Source organism: Silene latifolia, chromosome 4, assembly GCF_048544455.1.
Source record: "Silene latifolia isolate original U9 population chromosome 4, ASM4854445v1, whole genome shotgun sequence".
Classification (NCBI taxonomy): Eukaryota; Viridiplantae; Streptophyta; class Magnoliopsida; order Caryophyllales; family Caryophyllaceae; genus Silene; species Silene latifolia.
In genome coordinates this window covers 68765452-68785592 of record NC_133529.1, presented here as the reverse complement: position 1 = coordinate 68785592, position 20141 = coordinate 68765452, and the positions used below count along the sequence as shown (strand labels likewise).

Genomic DNA, 20141 nt, shown 5'->3' with positions numbered 1-20141 from the left:
GCAGATAGAAATTGTATTAGTTTGTGTTTATGCATGTATCAATCTAAATTTGGATGATTGTAGTTCTTTGTTGGTTTGTGTGGAATTGTGTGTTGGGACTGCCGCCACTACTCCATGACATTAGTATGATATAGTTTTCTATGCTCACCAAACTTATTAATGCTTTCTTTTCCCTATTTTCTAGTAGTGCAGTGATATTAAAATAAGTCTTTCAGTTACAGTGATATTGTTGATAGTTAACGGAAAAACTAACGGTCTTAGGTTTGAGTTCCTTAACTATATAAAAATATGTTTAAGTTCCTCCTGCATTCCCTGCGTCCAATTTTGGTATTATCATTTATTTTGTATATTGTTATGTCACTAGAAAAGTATAAAAATATGTTTTGAGATATGAACATATGTATTTATGTGTTTTGGTAGATAATGAAGGAAATATTGAAAAGGTCAGCGGTCCAATTCAACCGCATGATGTATGGTGTACTAAAGGGAGGTATTGTGTCACTTTTAATTAATTTCATCAGCCACTCAAAATGGGAGGACACATCCTCGTTAAATTCATTGGTAATATGGCTCGGAAGGAAAGATTTTGTCCAATTGGAGAGACAAATTGGCACCGTGTGCCTGAAATTTTCAAAGTTGAAATCATCAAGTGTATTCGGGTATGTTGTTACTAACTTCATAACATGGATAATTGTGCTAGTTTGGTCAGCTCATATTTTTTTTTGTTTAAATTAACCTTTTTTTTTTCGAAGGATCATTTTGTTATTCCCGATGGTGATGGCTATGACAAAGGTATTCTGAAGCGTGCAGGCAATAGTGTGAGACAATATAGGCACGACTTGAAGAAGACTTTGTTTAAACCCACGAAAAAAACTAAACAAGAAATCTACCAAACTAAACCAGGAGGGGTCCCTCTTGATAGTTGGATTCATTTAGTGGATTATTGGTATTCTGACAAGGGAAAGGTATTTGCCCAAAATTAAATAGTTGCTTTTATTATCTTCACTATTTTTTCATAATGTCAAGACTCTATGTAATGTCTATTTTATTTAATGCAGAAATTTTCTGAATGCGGAAAAGAGGCCCGTGCATCACAAAATCATGTTCACACAACCGGGTCAATAAGCTATGCTAATATACGGGCGGAGTTTGTAAATATTTTATCCTTTATTGATGATTACCACCATCTTTACATTTATTTAGAATTAAATACAAGCTTAGGTGTATAAGCTAATTACTCACTGATGACTCACAGGAAGAAAAGAACAAAAGGGAGCCAATCAATTGGAGGTTTTCAAGCAAACTCATAAGAGGAAAGATGGGTCATATGTGAAAGATACAATAACGGAAGAATTTGTGGTACTCATATATAATAAAAATGTTTGATGTACTCTAAAATTTCTTGTAAATTGACACATACTAAGCATTTTTTTAATGTGTGCGTTGGATGCGATACTTATGTTCAATCTAAACTTGCAACTAATCCTACCAAGCCCAAAGCGCAAATTCAAAATGAAGCTTTCAGTAAACTAATGTATGGGGAAGATATCCCTAAACGCCCGTTAGGCTATGGTTTCGACGTGAAAGGAAGTGATGTATTTGGGGTGCACAGTATTTTAAGGAAAGAGACTTTTAATTCTGGAGATGGTAGTTCTTTGGAACTCAAGCATGTGGAAAAGGTGCAAAATATGGAAAAGTCTGTTCTAAGTTTGACTAAGGACAAAGAAGAGTCAAAGCAAACCAAGTTGAATGAGACGAATAGCATCTTGTATAAAATCTTGGAAGGTATGAGTTCGGGAATGCCGTCGCCCGAGATAGCCCAACTTGTAAAATCATCCTTGAACTCAAAGGTATTTTTATATTTATGTTGTCTTTAAATTTAATATAGTACTGAATCGTAGTATGATTCAGTTTGATAGTTTTATCTATGCTGAATGGTTCTATAGGAATGATGCTCGGTTATATGCCTTAGGGTTAGTTGTTGCCCGCAACCCCTTTCATTCTTAACGTTATTTAAAATAGTTGCGAGACGTCATAAACTTGTGACCGTCACCATTCACAAGTAAGAATTTGTGACCAATGTGTAAATTGTTGTAGTTAGGTGTAAAACTTTGTTGGTTTCCACTAGGGAATCCCTTGATTACTGTTAGTATTGTGTTGAGAATTGAGATGTAAAGTACTGCTTATTTTTGTTGTTTGGAGTGTGGAGGTATATTGATCATTTAGCCACAAAGGCGTGTGCAAATGACTCATTAGTATTTTTACATTGTTTGGAGTGTTGCGGTATATTGATCAGTATAGCCACGAAGGCGTGTGCAAATGACTATGAGTTGGTATTTTGGATTAGACTTGAGTACTTGTGGAGGTAATTGAAACCTAGAAATGTCGTAGCATTGGTTTTGGTCTCTGTCGGAGTTTGACGATTCTTGAGTATATTACTGAGTGTTACCCCCCCCCTCCCCAAAAAAAACCTGCTTGATTTTTATCATCCGGATATTTAAGTGAACAAGGGTGATAAGAATGAAAATAGTAAGAAACTAAGAACAACGTGATCAAGTCGGCCAGTCTTTATATGAAAATGGTAAGAATCAGAGTCGGAGCTGAGGGAGTAGCATATTTGGCATGTAATAAATAGCTAGCAACTGTAGCGGTTAGTGTAAGGTAAGTGCTAGCGCTGTTAAGTGTTCATTAAGGTTCATGTTACCCCCCTCCCCCCATTCGAGAAGGTCAAGGACTTGTTGTCTGTGTTCGTCGTAGTCTGAGGGATGTTTTTAGAAAGGTTCCAACTCTTGGCATTGAAGTTCAGGTAATATGTTTATGCTGTCTGTTCGGACTCCTATCATCTAAGTCGGTGCTATCGCTAATGCTCAGTTCTTAATTTCAATTGAGTGGTTACTAACATACAAAGTTTCATAGATGGATCCACGGTTATTATTGTGGTGGTTAGTGAGTACTTATGGACATATCATCAACATTTTAACAGTGTGCTTCTTGCTCCATCAAAATAATGATGACTTTATAAATGAAGATATTACAGTAGCATCCACAAATACCTCCATTAAACAAACATACAAGCGAGTAAAATCAGAGGGTTTGGCATATGTTTTACTTAGATAGTGCCAGTAAAGGTTTTATGTTTTGTTTTCTTGAAAATCAGTGGCGCTTTAGAGTGATCAGTTTTATGTGGATGAATGGAGTAGATGATTCTCCTAACATCTCGGAGGTCTTGTTAATTTGACGAATACAAATTTCGTTACCCTATGAATACGTTTTCTATTATCGAAATCCTAATATCTGTAATTAATACGATGCATACATTAGTTTTTAGCAACTCTTTTAACATATTTAAAGTTCAGGAACTTTTTAAAAGGGTACTATTGATTCAGTTGGCTGAACGAAATTGCGCTTGCCGGTCAAAATTCAAAGAATAATTTGAAACTAAGAACAACGTGAACCCAATCGGCCAGTCTTTATATGAAAATGGTAAGAATCAGAGTCGGAGCTGAGGGAGTAGCATATTTGGCATGTAATAAATAGCTAGCAACTGTAGCGGTTAGTGTAAGGTAAGTGCTAGCGCTGTTAAGTGTTCATTAAGGTTCATGTAATCATCTTTTTTTTTTTATGTATGGTTTCTTAAGTATGTAGTATTTTGAATTCTTTTTGTTATTAGTAGCACAACTTCCTACTTGATTGCCTTGTTAATGAAATTTAATTTCCTTGCATGTAGATATCCGACTCAACTAATGGTGGCGGTGCATCCGGATAGAAGGACCAAATCTTGAATTCACTTTCTGGAGTAGATTAGTTGCACCTTTTGGCTTAAATCTAATCGTTTCGAAACAGTTTATTATTTTTGCTGAAAAGCATTAATAGGGATATTTCTTATTTCTATTGTTCGATTGTTCGGATAAAATAATTACGATATTTTTTTTTATTTTTTTTTTGAATTTTGAAAGCATGTAATTTGATAATTGCAATTTTAATTTATGGTATAAAATTTTGTTTTGGTTCTAGTCAAATTAATGTTATTTATACACACTTTAATTTATGATGTCATTAGCTGGTAATTTATATGATTTAATTCAAATCGTATTGACGAAGATAGTATTAGTGAATTTGTCTAGTGACAGGAAAAAGCGTAGAGAAATTCAAAATTTCGACGCGAAAAAGTGTAGATAAACTTTGACGCTTAAAAGTGTCGCTGCTCTCGACACATAAAAGCGTCTACAAGGTTGACGCTAAAAACCGTCAAAATTTCATGACGCCCCAAAAAACCACGCTTCTAAAAGCGTCGAGAAATAAAATGGCGACGCTTTTAAGCGTCGGGAATAGCCCAATAAAGCGTGGGCAAAGTAAGGTGTGTGTAGTAGTGATAGAAGGACATTTTCTTTGGCACTTGAATTTCGAAAGAATAAATAAAAGGAATTGATTTACAGTTTCTAACTAAAATGACCAGTTTATTCATCTATTAGTAATACGCCAAATAATACATCCGATAATAAATGCTTAAATAAATGCTAGGCTAGGATTCTAAAAAACCCCCCGTTTATTACAACAACAATAATAATAAATACTAATAAAGAATTAGGCTATTCCCATTCTTCCATCTTTCCCTTGCCTTTGTCATTTTTATCATACTTCTTATCTCGACCTCGAGGGGGACGCTCTTGCATTATCTCTTACCTAATCAACAATGGTCTTTCTCGAGGCCTAGTCTTTCCATTCCGATCCACAACCATCTTCTCAACAGGAGCATTCCTTGGCTTCTTCTTCGGGCGGACGACTCGGAATCCAGCTTCTTCTTCTTCTTCTTCCGTCAAGTATTTCTGGTTCTCTTTCGCCACCTCGCGGATCTTATAGTCAATCGGCCCATGCTTCCTTAGCTTCTCGTGCTCCACCGAGAGGCTAGCCTTCCTCCACTGCAAGTAAGAATCCGACACCCACAACGAACCAATTGGGACAAATATAAACCACATGTTCCTTTGGGCCCAACGAAGTGCCCAGTCGCACAAAGACTCAGAGGTGTTCGCCGGTGTTGTCTGCAGTATGGTGTCAAGTTTCGGAATTTTCTGCTTCATGCCCACTTGCCTCATCAACCTCTCCGGAAATATGGTAACCATGAACTCCAGGCCCGGGACACGAATAGATCGGGTAGGAACTGAGATGCCACCAAGGGACGATCCATCTGATCAAGGGACCTCCTTCGCTCATTAGTTTGTTCCCCCAATAGTTGCACACTCGGGTAAAGTCCACCATGTATAGCCTCGTCCTCATCACGATCGATATTGATCGGTATCCAAGCACATCAACTGGGGGCTCGATCAATCGTAGCCTCTCCATCAGCCAAATCTACAAAAAGAACAAATGTTAATACCCCTTCGTCTTACGGACTCACGAAAAAAAACGAAAAGAAAAAAAGAAAAAGGCAGAAGACGGGATCGTTTTACCTGTAAAATGATGGGACTTCCTAGATACGGGAGCTTACAGTTCGCCTTTCGGTTATCCAACCCTAAGATGGTCTCTCCTAATACCAAGCAAGCTGGGCTCTTGCGGAGTTCCATTTACTCGATAATGCCTAAGATTCGCGGGTCACTTCTCATTTCCGCATCAACACGGCCATTTAAGACAAAGCAGTGAAGAAGGCAAAATCCAAAAGCTCTGCGCCTCGTATCATAGGAAATGGAAGGGTCTTCCATATCTATGAAACGGAATACAAAGTCAAACATTCGTACACCTTTAGCGCTCACAAGTCGGTCCACCTCAGCCTTTGTAACACCCCCATATACCAAAGTGCCTTATCAAGGACCACCATAGCATATAGGGGTGCTACCATCTCAGTTGCCTGAGGTAGTACGCATCATAGTAACAATAAAGAACGACTTAAATGAAAATGAGTAATAAAGTTTACACTCTTCAAAACAAACTCTAAAGGAAAAAGGTACAACTGGAATAAAGTCTCAAAGTAAACTAATGTCAGCTAAAGCATTAAGACGACTAGTGATGACAGCGCCCGACCACGCCCTGCAAGCTATCCAATCAACCATCAACAATTATCACGTGCTAAGCCAACTGCTCACCATCCCCGAATGGATCACCACAGTTTTGAAAACATAAAACGGGGTCAGTCAACTGTATAACCAACAATGTACGCAGCGGAAACAGCTATAGTAATGCAATCAGTCAATCACCACGTCCAACAACCACCAATCACTGGTTACCCATCGCAACAGGTAAGCCACACCGCCGGTGGGGGACCCCAGCCTTGCCCACCAAATTCCCGATCATCGCAACGAGCGAACCCAGATCATTAATGTGCACATCCCGCTTGTGACGAGAGACACAAGAGGCGAACATGAGAATGAGACCATCTCTCGACATGGCTCACAAAATAATCTTAACCGCAACCATCACCATCTCCTCCAACCAATCTCAACAACAATGATAAAAAAAGCAATAATAACCGCAATACACATAGACAATTACACAATCGACTGAGTAGGGAAAACCCTACCTTATTTGCAATCCGGACAATCACAGCAACAAGATCAGAAAGGCTCTTCTACGAACTCGTCACCTATATACATATCATACCATCAAAATATACCCTAATTCCCCCAAAAAATCTAATTAGGGTTTAACAATGATAACACTATAACCATAAGGACAAAAGTACAAAGCTTACCAAAGAATCGACGCGAAGGAACGATGTGAAAACCCCCTTGAATCCGGCTAAGTGATGATTAGAATGATTAGGGAATATGTTTGTAGTTTAGGTTTTAAAAAAATGATTAGAAAAAGATTAAGAACAGCTGAAACAACTTTATATACTTCCCCAATCATAAAAATCAAAACAGCGGAAAAACCCTCATTAGACCGGCAACTCGACTGAGTACAGAACCGACTCAATCGAGTTAGCCTAACTCGACCGAATACTAACCTACTCGATCGAGTTCTGACGTTCCAGAACCCAACTTAAGACGCCCGACAGCCAACTCGCTCGAGTAAGCCCTACTCAACCGAGTTACCTGCAACCAAAAACCTGTGGTATTACAGTCTTCCCTCTTTAAAAACGAACGTCGTCCCCGAAGTTCACCTAAGTCCGACACAACGCAAAACCACAAAGCCAACTACTGCAATGATCCAAAAGACACCCCATCACCGACACAACAACCTATGAACGTCTATAACCACCCCAACACTGCCCCCAAAAAGACACCCCATCACCGACACAACAACCTATGAACGTCTATAACCACCCGAAAACTACCCCAAAACACATGCGATTATCTCTCACCCCCTTTAAAGAAATAGGTTACGACCCCGTAACCAACCATACATGATCAAAAAGGTGGGGATAACGTTCTCTCACAGCCTCCTCCACTTCCCAAGTGGCCTCTTCAACCATATGATTAGACCACAACACTTTAAGTAACAAAGTTTCGCCCTTCCTTGTCTTGCGCACTTTGCGATCCAAGATTTCTTTCGGTGTCTCAACATAAGTAAGTGCTTTATCCAATTCAATATGTTCAAACTCAAGTACGTGAGATGGGTCAGTCATATACTTCCGAAGTTGGGACACATGGAAAACGTTATGCACTCGATCAAGCGTCGGTGGCAAAGCCAATCGATAGGCTACCTCGCTTACCCGATCAAGAATCTCATACGGTCCAATGTACTTCTGACTCAATTTCCCTTTCTTGCCAAAACACATGACACCCTTAATAGGTGACACTTTCAAAAGGACCTTGTCACCCACTTGAAACTCCACTGCTCGTCGATGTAGATCCGCATAACTCTTTTGTCGATCCTGGGCCGCCTTTATCTTTTGATGAATCAGCTTTACTTGCTCAACCATCTCCTGTACCATGTCTGGACCCAAAACCACGGCCTCTGCACTGTCATCCCAACAAATGGGACTCCTACACCTCTGTCCATATAAGGCCTCAAAAGGTGTCATCCCAATACTAGTATGATAGCTGTTATTATATGAGAACTCTATCAAATCCAGCCGGTCTTCCCAGCTACCACCAAATTCCATAACACAAGCCTTAACATGTCCTCTAAGGTCTTTATGGTTCGTTCTATTTGGCCGTCCGACATAGGATAAAAAGTTGTACTCATCTTCAATGTAGTACCCATCAATTCCTGCAACTCCTGCCATAAGTGTGATATGAACCTTGCATCCCTATCTGATACTATATCTTTTGGTACCCCATGTAACCTCACCACATGATTTCGGTAACCATTAGCCAGCTACAACTTGCTCCATGTATCTTTCATTGGTATGAAGTGAGCTAACATGGTCAGTGAATCCACAATCACCCAAATCATGTTGTTACCCTGCTGAGTCCTTGGTAGCCCGACAATAAAATCCATCGAGATAGATTTCCATTTCCACTCTGGTACCTCAAGAGATTGAACCTTACCCTGCGGTATTCGTTGCTCACCTTTCATCCTTTGGCAAGTCAAGCATCTAGCTACAAAATCCGCGACATCTTTCTTCATTCCGGGCCACCAAAAGGTCTTTTTCAAGTCCTTGTACAACTTGTCACCACCCGAATGTACTGAATAAGGAGTGCAATGAGCCTCAGTCATGAGCACCTTTCTCATTTTCGCATCCTCAGGAACGCACCACCTACCATCATACCGAACACTCCCATCCTCGTGAAGTGAAAATCGCGACATATTGCTATTACCTATCCTTGTTCTCCATTCCTGAATTTTAGGATCGAACAATTTTGTCTGTCTCAAGTTATCATAAAACTCCGGTTCCGCTGTCAAATCACCGATGGTGTCCCTTTTGTGAATCATATGTATACCCATCTTTGTCACTTCATCTTTTAGCTGCATTAGTGACAAAGCATTGCATAGAGAATGCACACTCTTCCTGCTCAACGCGTCAGCTACAACATTAGCCTTTCCCTCATAGTAGATTATCTCCATATCATAGTCCCCTATCAACTCCATCCATCTCCTCTGTCGCATATTAAGTTTCTTTTGAGTGAAGATGTACTTCAAACTCTTGTGATCTGAGTAGGGTAGTTCTCTTCGTAGGTTTTCAGCTGCCTCGATGCATAAGCGATGACCTTCCCATTCTGCATTAGAACACATCCCAGACCATTCTTCGAAGCATCAGTATAAACCTCAAAGTTCTCATCTCCCTCAGGTAGTGTTAAGACATGAGCTGTCGTTAAACGCTCTTTTAAAGTTTGGAACGCTTTTTCATAACCCTCATCCCAGCAAAAACGATTCTCTTTTCTCATCAAAGCTGTCATCGGCCTAGCAATGGTAGAAAAGTCTTTCACAAAACTCTTGTAATAGATAACCAAACCTAAGAAACTCCGAATTTCGGCCACATTTTTTTGTGCTTCCCAGTTTGACACTGCTGCAATCTAGCTAGGATCCACAGACACCCCATCTTTCAAAATCACGTACCCCAGAAAAGCTACCCTCTCCAACCAAAACTCGCACTTGGACAACTTAGCATACAACTGGTTATCGCGTAGTTTCTGCAACACCAATCGTAGATGCTTCACATGCTCCTCTTTAGTCTTGGAATAGACAAGAATGTCGTCAATGACGACCACCAGAAACTGGTCCAAGAAAGGACTGAAGATCCGATTCATCATATCCATGAATGCAGCTGGTGCATTAGTCAACCCAAAAGGCATAACCACTTACTCATAGTGACCATATCGCGATCTTAAAGCTGTCTTAGGAAAATCCTCATCTCGAATTCTTAACTGGTGGTACCCCGACCTCAAATCGATCTTGGAAAACACCCCAGCCCCACTTAGTTGATCGAACAAGTCATCAATTCTTAGTAACGGATACTTGTTCTTTACCGTAACATGGTTCAACTCCTTGTAGTCGATGCATAGCCACATACTACCATCCTTTTTCTTTACAAACAACACCGGTGCTCCCCACGGCGATACACTAGGTCAAATGTACCCCTTCTCTAGCAGGTCATCTAGTCGTTTCTTCAACTCTTCCAATTCTTTCGGTGCCATCCGGTAAGGAGCCATAGATATAGGTCTCGTTCCCGGCTTCAACTCCACATTAAAATCGATGTCCCTCTTTGGCGGTAACCCTGGAATCTCATCTGGAAAAACATCCACGAACTCATCCACAACCGGTATCTCTGTTGCAGTAGGTTCCTCCGATCGACTATCCCGAATGTGACAAATAAACATAGGACACCCCTTCCTCATGTAAGATTTCAAGGTTATAGCTGCAATAGCCTTGAACTTTGGCTTGACCACAAACCCTCGGTAAGACACTCTAGTTCCCTTAGGACCCCACAAAGTCACCTTTTTTTGATGGCAATCTATACTAGCTTTATACTTACCCAACCAGTCCATCCCGACAATGACCTCAAACCCTCTCATAGGAAACTTAAACACATTAACCGGAAGTTTAACTTCCCCAACGACCATATACACCTCTTTATACAATCTCCCACAAGACACCGATTCTCCCGACGGTATGACAACATTATCTTTTACATACTCATACTCCTTCAAACCCATAGACAAAGCCTGTCCCTTAGATACAAAAGAATGTGTGTCCCCTGAATCAAATAAAACAAAGGTCGGCATATTATTAATGAGAAAAGTACCAGTGACGACCTGCGCATCCTCCTCAGCTGCCTACTTGTCCATCATGAACAGCTTGCCGCTATTCTTATGAGCTCCACCCTGCACTGTGCTTGCTGACGCTGTATACTTAGCAGCCGAATTCTGATTAGCATTGCCTCTCTGCCGTTGATAAGCCCCTCCATTGTTACGGTTACAGTAACTGTTGTTGCTGTGGCTTTGACCACGATGATTAGGCCACAACCCTGCCGGTTTATTACTTACCATGCTCTAACTCGGTGCCTGAGAATACCCTCCCTGGTGTTGTCTCTGGAAACCCAGTCCTCCATAGCTAGTGCACTCATATTTCTTGTAACCAGTACCGCCGCAGTTGTAACAAGTCACCCCGGAACTGCCACTGTTGGTACGACCACCACGACCGCCAAAAGACGACCCACCACTGAATCCGGACCCTCCAGAATAAGCGTTAACTTGATTGTAGATACCCCGCTTGAACCCTGATTGTCCTTTGTTATCATTATCAGACTTCCTCTTGTCGCCCAGTTTCTCCTTAGCCTCCTTAGCCATATCTATAAGCCTCTCTGCATTCCCAACCCGTTAATACACATCTTTCAGGTCCTTAAGAACCCCAACATATAGCCTCTCCGGAATCTTCACTGATAGCCCTTGATCGAATCGAAGAGCCAAGGTCAATAGGCTCAGCTCCAAATCATCTGCGTAGCGCGATAACTCATTAAATCTCTTATAGTATTCTGCCACAGTCATACTCTCAGTTATCCGGAAAGTGCTGAACTCGGCCCTCATCTTATTCCTAATGTGCTCAGGAACAAACCGGAGTCTCTGATGTGAACATTATTTGCGCACATTTAGTCCCCTAATTGAGCCTATTTTGCATACTATTATAGCATTTCATGACCATTTTATCCGTCAATTCCTTCCTATTTCGTTTTCCTATTGCATTGTGCATGTTTTGTAGGAAAGGAGATAATAAGGCGGAAATTCCCGTCTTTCGTGCATATTTGGAAGCTTATTGATGATATTAGATGGACTAGTATGAAGAGGAGGCAAGAATGATGACCAAAGATGTAGGAATAAAGTGTATATAGAAGGATCAAAGGGTTAAAAGTAAGAATCACGAGAGGGAGGCATTACAAGAAGAAATTGCTCGAAACCCAAAACAAGAGTTGCTCCTTTGGCTCTGTAAATATGCTAGATGGAACGGCGTCGAAAAAACAAGTGATCTAGGCTTTTGAATCACTCCAATAGGAGTCCGGATGAGAAAATGACGTCCGTTTTACAATCCGAGGTCAAACAAAGAAGCTGTTCGCCAATCCGCGCGTCCCGAGACTGAAGACGCTCGTCCCCTGAAGGAATCCGCTCGTCCACCCCTTAAATCCGCTCGTCTTCCCCTCTTTTTGTCCGAGCGGCTTCTCCAAAAGACGCCCGGGCAAAACCACCCAAAGACGCCCGTCTTCTCCACAAGACGCCCGGGCAGAAATAACCAAATCCGCCCGTCCCGTGCTAAAGACGCCCGGATTCCCAGGCAGACCCATTTCGTCTTCTTCAAGCTTCAAGGAAGGATGCACATCTTTTTCTAGAGACCGGAGTCTCCCTAGAGACCGGAGTCTTCCCAAAAAGACCGGCGTTTCCTCAACAAGGGACTTAATCGTCATTTAAGCCCATAGTTAACCCTAATTCATGCATCTAATCTCTACTATATATACCCCATTTGTAATAATCAAACCATGAAGTTTCCTTAGATTAAATCAAGCTTTCTTAGATTAGATTAGGAGTAGATTAGAATAGATTAATCTCAATCTTTCCACAAATCTCACATTAATCTCTCCTTAATTATTATTCAAGTTTATTATTGGGTAATTGAAGATTATTGGGTTATTATTGGAGGATTGACAACCCTTCATCAATCAATCAAGTTTCTTCTATTATTCTTTGCTTTATTATTTGGATCATCTCAAGTTTGGTATAATTCCTTTACTCTTTAATCTTTATTTTTTCATTTCTTCATTCTATTATCATGTTTATACTTGTTGTGATGATTGACACCATTAATGACATGTTTCCCATGATAATGAGTGAGTAGTTTCTTTAACTAGGATTAGTGGGTAATTAGGGGAAACTAACATGGGATTGATTCATGCTTAATCTAATATGTTTTCATAATCAAATTGCTTGCTTGTTGGGATGTCAACTTTATGCACATGTTATGTTTGATGAAATGCTAAGCCTATGAATCCTTGCATTTTTACCATCTCTTATCTACTCAACTTGACTTGTAAGATATAAACCAACTCGAGTCTTGTTAGACCATGCATAGAAGTTGGATAGGAGGAAAGTAAGTCGACTTGTAGGTGTTGTACAATCTAATCGATTCGGCTCCGGGACCCAACTCTTCCTATGAACCGTAAGACATAAACCAACTCGGTTCCTCCACAACATTAATTGCTTGCAACTTTATAAACATGTTTGTATGATCAACACCATGAATCCCCTATTACCCCATGATATCCTAGCACTTTTAATCATTTGTTTACATCTTTTCTTTTATTGCTTGTTCTACTTTATTGCTTTTATTAGTCTAGAAACAACTACAAACCCAAATCAATTGTGACACTAGCATAAATTGAGATAGATAGACTTAGAACCCAAAGCACACCGTCCCATGGATCGACCTCGACTTAACCACTAACTAGTTGTTTGTTGAGTATTATAAATGTGTTTGATTGGATGTGACCCGACGACATCACCCATCAAATGGCGCCGTTGCCGGGGATGGTGGTATGTGATTAAGTTCTTACTTGTTTGTCTATTTTGATTTTTGCTTTCACCTTGAGGAACTTGTTCCTCAAGGATTGTTCTTACCGTTTTTGTGTAGTTTCCATGCTTGTAGTTGTTTCCTTGTCTTAGCTATGATGACCCAAGACTTGGTATATGGAGTATGTGGTGGATCTTTTGAAAATGACTATGGCTATGAGGAGTTTGAGGAGCAAGTCAAGACAAACCTACCTTACTACTCATACAATGAAAATCCTAACTACTACCCCAATTTTTCCCACCAAAATCACCACATCCAATATCCACAACAACCACCCACTCAATACCCACTACATAATGACTTTCAATTGCCACAATACAACCACTTTCACACCTACCCACAACAAAAAGATGAACCCATTCAAAATATGATTCTCCAAATGATGGGAGACCAACAAAATTTCTTCACACAAATTCTAGAGGAGAGCCAGAATAGGAACAATGTTCTCCAAAGCATTGTTACCCATGGTGAGGAGTTGGCAATTCGAATTGCCCAAATGAAAGCAACCCAAACAAACACTCCCCACCAATCCTTGAGCATTGAACATGAATGTGAATTTGAGGCAATGACCTTTGATGAAGAAGATGTGAAGTATAAAGAGCCAACCTCCTTGAGCTCTTGTGAGTATGAAAATGTGGTATTTGATGATGAAGACATGAGGTTGAGTAAGCCAAATACTCTTAGCCTTTGTGAGTATGAGGGTGTGACTTTTGATGTGGATTTTAAGGTGTTGGAGAAATAATTATTGAGGAGAAGTGAAGCCCCTATCTATGATTCGTATGGAGATAGCGATGATGACAATCCTATAGAAGAAGCTTATGCGGGATATGTGTCTTGCAATGAAGAAGAGGAATGGACTTGTGAGATTGCCTCACTTGAGGACCCCATCCTTGAGAAATTTGAGGTATGCTTCTATGAGGAAGATAAATGTCTCTTTCCTATTGACCATAAAGACCTTTTCGCACCCACCATGGAACCTATGATTGTTGGAGATGATATGGTGGACCTTCTCCAAAAGGTCAAAACATCATATAAAGGGTACTTGGTGGAAAAGCTTTAGAACAAAATTGCAAATGAACGTACTTGTGGAGATTTGGCACCCACAATTTTAAAGGTACCACGTCATCAATGCCATGAGAATTCTCCTTCTACTCTTGAAGGATTGACAAATTCAAATGCTATCATCATCACCGAAAGTGAAAGAGAAGGTGGTAAGTGGAAGTCTCCGGATGAAAATGGGCCATACTTCATATCTAGTGTTGACAAGAATCGTGGGCTTATTGGTTTGAAGCATTGGGAAAGCTCTAGTGCCAAGGACAAGGTGAAAGAAAGAACATATGACAAGCTTCCTTGGCCAAATTTCACGTTCAAATGGAGCAACCCATACTTATGCTTATTTGGAGCTTGTTCACAAGCTTTTGATCTTCTTTTAAGAGCCTTGAGCTCTATGGACAAAACAAAGAATTTCAACAAATCAAACTAGTTTGGTGGAGTCCTACCTCAAACCACCATTTGTAAGATATCCTTTCTTTTGACTTTGCATTACATTTACACTTAAATTTAGTTATATCCATATACATTTAGCTTGCATTTGTGAAATATTTCATATCGCATTTACATTAGTTAGTTCATATAGTATAGTTGCATTGTAATATATCTCACATGATTCATGTAAATAGTTGCATATAGACTAGAATTCATGCATAGTTACTAATGGCCAAACCTATTCATTTATACACTAGAAATAGTGTTTAAATCGGTTTGGGGAGGTTTGATCATAGGTGACCATAGTTTACTAGAAATCATGCATCATATAATATAGTTTAGATTGCATTCATTTGTTATATATGTCATTTAAAATTGCATTTAGTTAGAGCATGCATTCATTCATATCATTGCATTTGTACTTCAATTTCCATAAAATCAAAAATCCAAAAACATGTTTTCCTTTTTATTCCTACTCCTACATGTACACTGAGGACAATGTCCAAAATAAAGTGGGGGATGGGAATTTATATTCCAAAATGCATAAAAATTGAAAAATTTCGAAAAATCACAAAAATATGTCTTTTAATTTCATAATTTCGAAAAATCCAAAAAAAAATTGAAAAATTGAAAAAATCAAAAACATGTTCATTTCCTTTGTAGTGTAGTCTTGTATATATTGTTTTGTATATATTGTGTTTGTTCATCCTTGTTCACATTAATTGACTACGCCACATCCGAGACATGAGGATATTGAAGACCGCATGGTATGATCTTTCCAATCTCCTTTTTCCCCTCTATGTTAATGACTATGTGGCTTTATTTTGATTGATGCGGTATAAACAATGTGAATTTAGGATTGCATTTAGAATACTTGGCATACTAGTTGGTAGAAGCATATGCATTAGGATGTATAAATGTTAGTTGCATCATGGCATATAGTTTGCATGTTAGAAAAATTTTGTGAAACCGTCTATTTGGGAATCTTGACAAGTGTATATAGGCCCTAGTAGATGCTTTTTGTTCTTAAGACTTTGCTTGTTAGAATACTTGTAAAACACCCTAGGATGTGTCATGCTAGTATCCTTTGACCCATGGATTAAGGCATAGTCAAGAGTACCTTGTGGTGTGATAACTCCTTGACTACCGTTTATTCCAAGGTGACTCTTGAAACCATGCATCCATCCATCATCCATGTTCTACCACATTTTTGTCATTAAAGAGAATGGGCACAAAAAGAAATTGATTTGAGTTCAATGAAATGAAAAGTGAAAGAAAGTTTGCAAAAATGCATCAAATGAAAAGAGGAGCGAAAATAGAACTCCTAAAGTTTCAAATATAAGGCACCCTCACTACATATGGGGTGACTTTGAAAATGTTCAAAAGAAATGCAAAGAAAAGTTGAAAAGTTGTCAAGTGTTGAAAATGCCAAAAATCAAAGAAATGGCAAAAGAAAGTGTTCTCAAATGTTATATGCCACAAGAAATTGGGGGGAAAAACAAAAATGAAAGCAAACACCCAAAGTGAAACTCAAATTCTATCGATCCCTTTATCCATCGTATCCATTTTTGTGCATGGTAGAGAAGGGACGACCCATCTTCTTGTCTAGGCAAGAAGGGGAATTCCGCGATCCTCCAGTGTTTCTAACACCATAGGGAGTCTACTCTTGACAAAAGCATTTAACGATTGAGGACAAAGGTACCCTAGCTTGATACAACTTGGAGGTGATTTATTGGTATCCTTCTAGGCTTAGTAGTTTGAAGAAATTGCATCTATGAAGGAGTGTGTACCCTTGAATTGCTTCCCTTGTAGATAATTTCCGCCACTTAGATGAGGAAAGTGGCTATTCTTTTGTAGATGCATCCATTATTTGATTTTGTGTGCTTAATGTTTGGATGTGTCGCCATTTTGGCAAGACCCGCCTTGCCTTGAAAGAAGGCATCCTATCTCATGGTTGTCTTGTTGTAAGTTGAAGGGGCGGAGTGAGACCCGCTAATTGTCTCATATCGGCTATGTTATTAGGTTCGTTTAAATAATGGTCCTAGTTTTTGTCACCTCTTTACTCGGGACGAGTAAAGGTTCGGTTTGGGGATATTTGATGTGAACATTATTTGCGCACATTTAGTCTCCTAATTGAGCCTATTTTGCATACTATTATAGCATTTCATGACCATTTTATCCGTCAATTCCTTCCTATTTCGTTTTCCTATTGCATTGTGCATGTTTTGTAGGAAAGGAGATAATAAGGCGGAAATTCCCGTCTTTCGTGCATATTTGGAAGCTTATTGATGATATTAGATGGACTAGTATGAAGAGGAGGCAAGAATGATGACCAAGGATGTAGGAATAAAGTGTATATAGAAGGATCAAAGGGTTAAAAGTAAGAATGACGAGAGGGAAGGCATTACAAGAAGAAATTGCTCGAAACCCAAACCAATAGTTGCTCCTTTGGCTCTGAAAATATGCTAGATGGAACGGCGTCGAAAAAAAAAGTGATCTAGGCTTTTGAATCACTCCAATAGAAGTCCGGATGAGAAAATGACGTCCGTTTTACAATCCGAGGTCAAACAAAGAAGTTGTTCGCCAATCCGCGCTTCCCGAGACTGAAGACGCTCGTCCCCTGAAGGAATCCGCTCGTCCACCCCTTAAATCCGCTCGTCTTCCCCTCTTTTTGTCCGAGCGGCTTCTCCAAAAGACGCCCGGGCAAAACCACCCAAAGACGCCCGTCTTCTCCACAAGACGCCCGGGCAGAAATCACCAAATCCGCCCGTCCCGTGCTAAAGACGCCCGGATTCCCAGGCAGACCCATTTCGTCTTCTTCAAGCTTCAAGGAAGGATGCACATCTTTTTCTAGAGACCAGAGTCTCCCTAGAGACCGGAGTCTTCCCAAAAAGACCAGCGTTTCCTCAACAAAGGACTTAATCGTCATTTAAGCCCTTACTTAACCCTAATTCATGCACCTAATCTCTACTATATATACCCCATTTGTAATAATCAAACCATGAAGGTTCCTTAGATTAAATCAAGCTTTCTTAGATTAGATTAGGAGTATATTAGAATAGATTAATCTCAATCTTTCCACAAATCTCACATTAATCTCTCCTTAATTATTATTCAAGTTTATTATTGGGTAATTGAAGATTATTGGGTTATTATTGGAGGATTGACAACCCTTCATCAATCAATCAAGTTTCTTCTATTATTCTTTGCTTTATTATTTGGATCATCTCAAGTTTGGTATAATTCCTTTACTCTTTAATCTTTATTGTTCATTTCTTCATTCTATTATCATGTTTATACTTGTTGTGATGATTGACACCATTAATGACATGTTTTCCATGATAATGAGTGAGTAGTTTCTTTAACTAGGATTAGTGGGTAATTAGGGGAAACTAACATGGGATTGATTCATGCTTAATCTAATATGTTTTCATAATCAAATTGCTTGCTTGTTGTGATGTCAACTTTATGCACATGTTATGTTTGATGAAATGCTAAGCCTATGAATTCTTGCATTTTTACCATCTCTTATCTACTCAACTTGACTTGTAAGATATAAACCAACTCGAGTCTTGTTAGACCATGCATAGAAGTTGGATAGGAGGAAAGTAAGTCGACTTGTAGGTGTTGTACAATCTAATCGATTCGGCTCCGGGACCCAACTCTTCCTATGAACCGTAATACATAAACCAACTCGGTTCCTCCACAACATTATTTGCTTGCAACTTTATAAACATGTTTGTATGATCAACACCATGAATCCCCTATGACCCCATGATATCCTAGCACTTTTAATCATTTGTTTACATCTTTCCTTTTATTGCTTGTTCTACTTTATTGCTTTTATTAGTCTAGAAACAACTACAAACCCAAATCAATTGTGACACTAGCATAAATTGAGATAGATAGACTTAGAACCCAAAGCACACCGTCCCATGGATCGACCTCGACTTAACCACTAACTAGTTGTTTGTTGAGTATTATAAATGTGTTTGATTGGATGTGAGCCGACGACATTACCCATCAAAATGGCGCCGTTGTCGGGGATGGTGCTGTGTGATTAAGTTCTTACTTGTTTGTCTATTTTGATTTTTGCTTTCACCTTGAGGAACTTGTTCCTCAAGGATTGTTCTGACCATTTTTGTGTAGTTTCCATGCTTGTAGTTGTTTCCTTGTCTTAGCTATGATGACCCAAGACTTGGTATATGGAGTATGTGGTGGATCATTTGAAAATGACTATGGGTATGAGGAGTTTGAGGAGCAAGTCAAGACAAACCTACCTTACTACTCATACAATGAAATTCTAACTACTACCCCAATTTTTCCCACCAAAATCACCACATCCAATATCCACAACAACCACCCACTCAATACCCACTACATAATGACTTTCAATTGCCACAATACAACCACTTTCACAACTACCCACAAAAAAAGATGAACCCATTCAAAATATGATTCTCCAAATGATGGGAGACCAACAAAATTTCTTCACACAAATTCTAGAGGAGAGCCAAAATAGGAACAATGTTCTCCAAAGCATTGTTACCCATGGTGAGGAGTTGGCAATTCGAATTGCCCAAATGAAAGCAACCCAAACAAACACTCCCCACCAATCCTTGAGCATTGAACATGAATGTGAATTTGAGGCAATGACCTTTGATGAAGAAGATGTGAAGTAGAAAGAGCCCACCTCCTTGAGCTCTTGTGAGTATGAAAGTGTGGTATTTGATGATGAAGACATGAGGTTGAGTAAGCCAAATACTGTTAGCCTTTGTGAGTATGAGGGTGTGACTTTTGATGTGGATTTTAAGGTGTTGGAGAAAGAATTATTGAGGAGAAGTGAAGCCCCTATCTATGATTCGTATGGAGATAGCGATGATGACAATCCTATAGAAGAAGCTTATGCGGGATATGTGTTTTGCAATGAAGAAGAGGAATGGACTTGTGAGATTGCCTCACTTGAGGACCCCATCCTTGAGAAATTTGAGGTATGCTTCTATGAGGAAGATAAATGTCTCTTTCCTATTGACCATAAAGACCTTTTCGCACCCACCATGGAACCTATGATTGTTGGAGATGATATGGTGGACCTTCTCCAAAAGGTCAAAACATCATATAAAGGGTACTTGGTGGAAAAGCTTTAGAACAAAATTGCAAATGAACGTACTTGTGGAGATTTGGCACCCACAATTTCAAAGGTACCACGTCATCAATGCCATGAG

At 39.5% G+C, this 20141-nt stretch overlaps 2 protein-coding genes across 2 annotated transcripts; both read right to left on the bottom strand.

The window, feature by feature from the left end:
• Window positions 1–7312: 7312 nt before the first annotated feature.
• On the bottom strand, window positions 7313–9275 carry LOC141651619 (uncharacterized). The gene is made up of 3 exons (XM_074459323.1): window positions 9087–9275; window positions 8648–8976; window positions 7313–7895 (listed from the first exon to the last, which is right to left on the bottom strand). Exons 1-3 carry the CDS (start codon window positions 9273–9275, stop codon window positions 7313–7315), a joined length of 1101 nt encoding a protein of 366 aa, XP_074315424.1.
• Window positions 9276–9944: 669 nt separating this feature from the next.
• On the bottom strand, window positions 9945–10865 carry LOC141651618 (uncharacterized). Its single transcript, XM_074459322.1, has 2 exons — window positions 10679–10865; window positions 9945–10573 (listed from the first exon to the last, which is right to left on the bottom strand). The coding sequence occupies exons 1-2, from the start codon at window positions 10863–10865 to the stop codon at window positions 9945–9947; spliced, it is 816 nt and encodes a 271-aa protein (XP_074315423.1).
• Window positions 10866–20141: the final 9276 nt, after the last annotated feature.

Coding starts and splice junctions, on each gene's coding strand:
- LOC141651618 (XM_074459322.1), bottom strand. CDS start 10,865: ATGGTAAGTAATAAACCGGCAGGGTTGTGGCCTAATCATCGTGGTCAA. Junction 10,574..10,678: donor TGGAGCTCATAAGAATAGCG/GCAAGCTGTTCA, acceptor TATTTGATTCAG/GGGACACACATTCTTTTGTA.
- LOC141651619 (XM_074459323.1), bottom strand. CDS start 9,275: ATGACAGCTTTGATGAGAAAAGAGAATCGTTTTTGCTGGGATGAGGGT. Junction 8,977..9,086: donor TTCTAATGCAGAATGGGAAG/GTCATCGCTTAT, acceptor AATATGCGACAG/AGGAGATGGATGGAGTTGAT. Junction 7,896..8,647: donor CACGAGGATGGGAGTGTTCG/GTATGATGGTAG, acceptor TTGGGATGACAG/TGCAGAGGCCGTGGTTTTGG.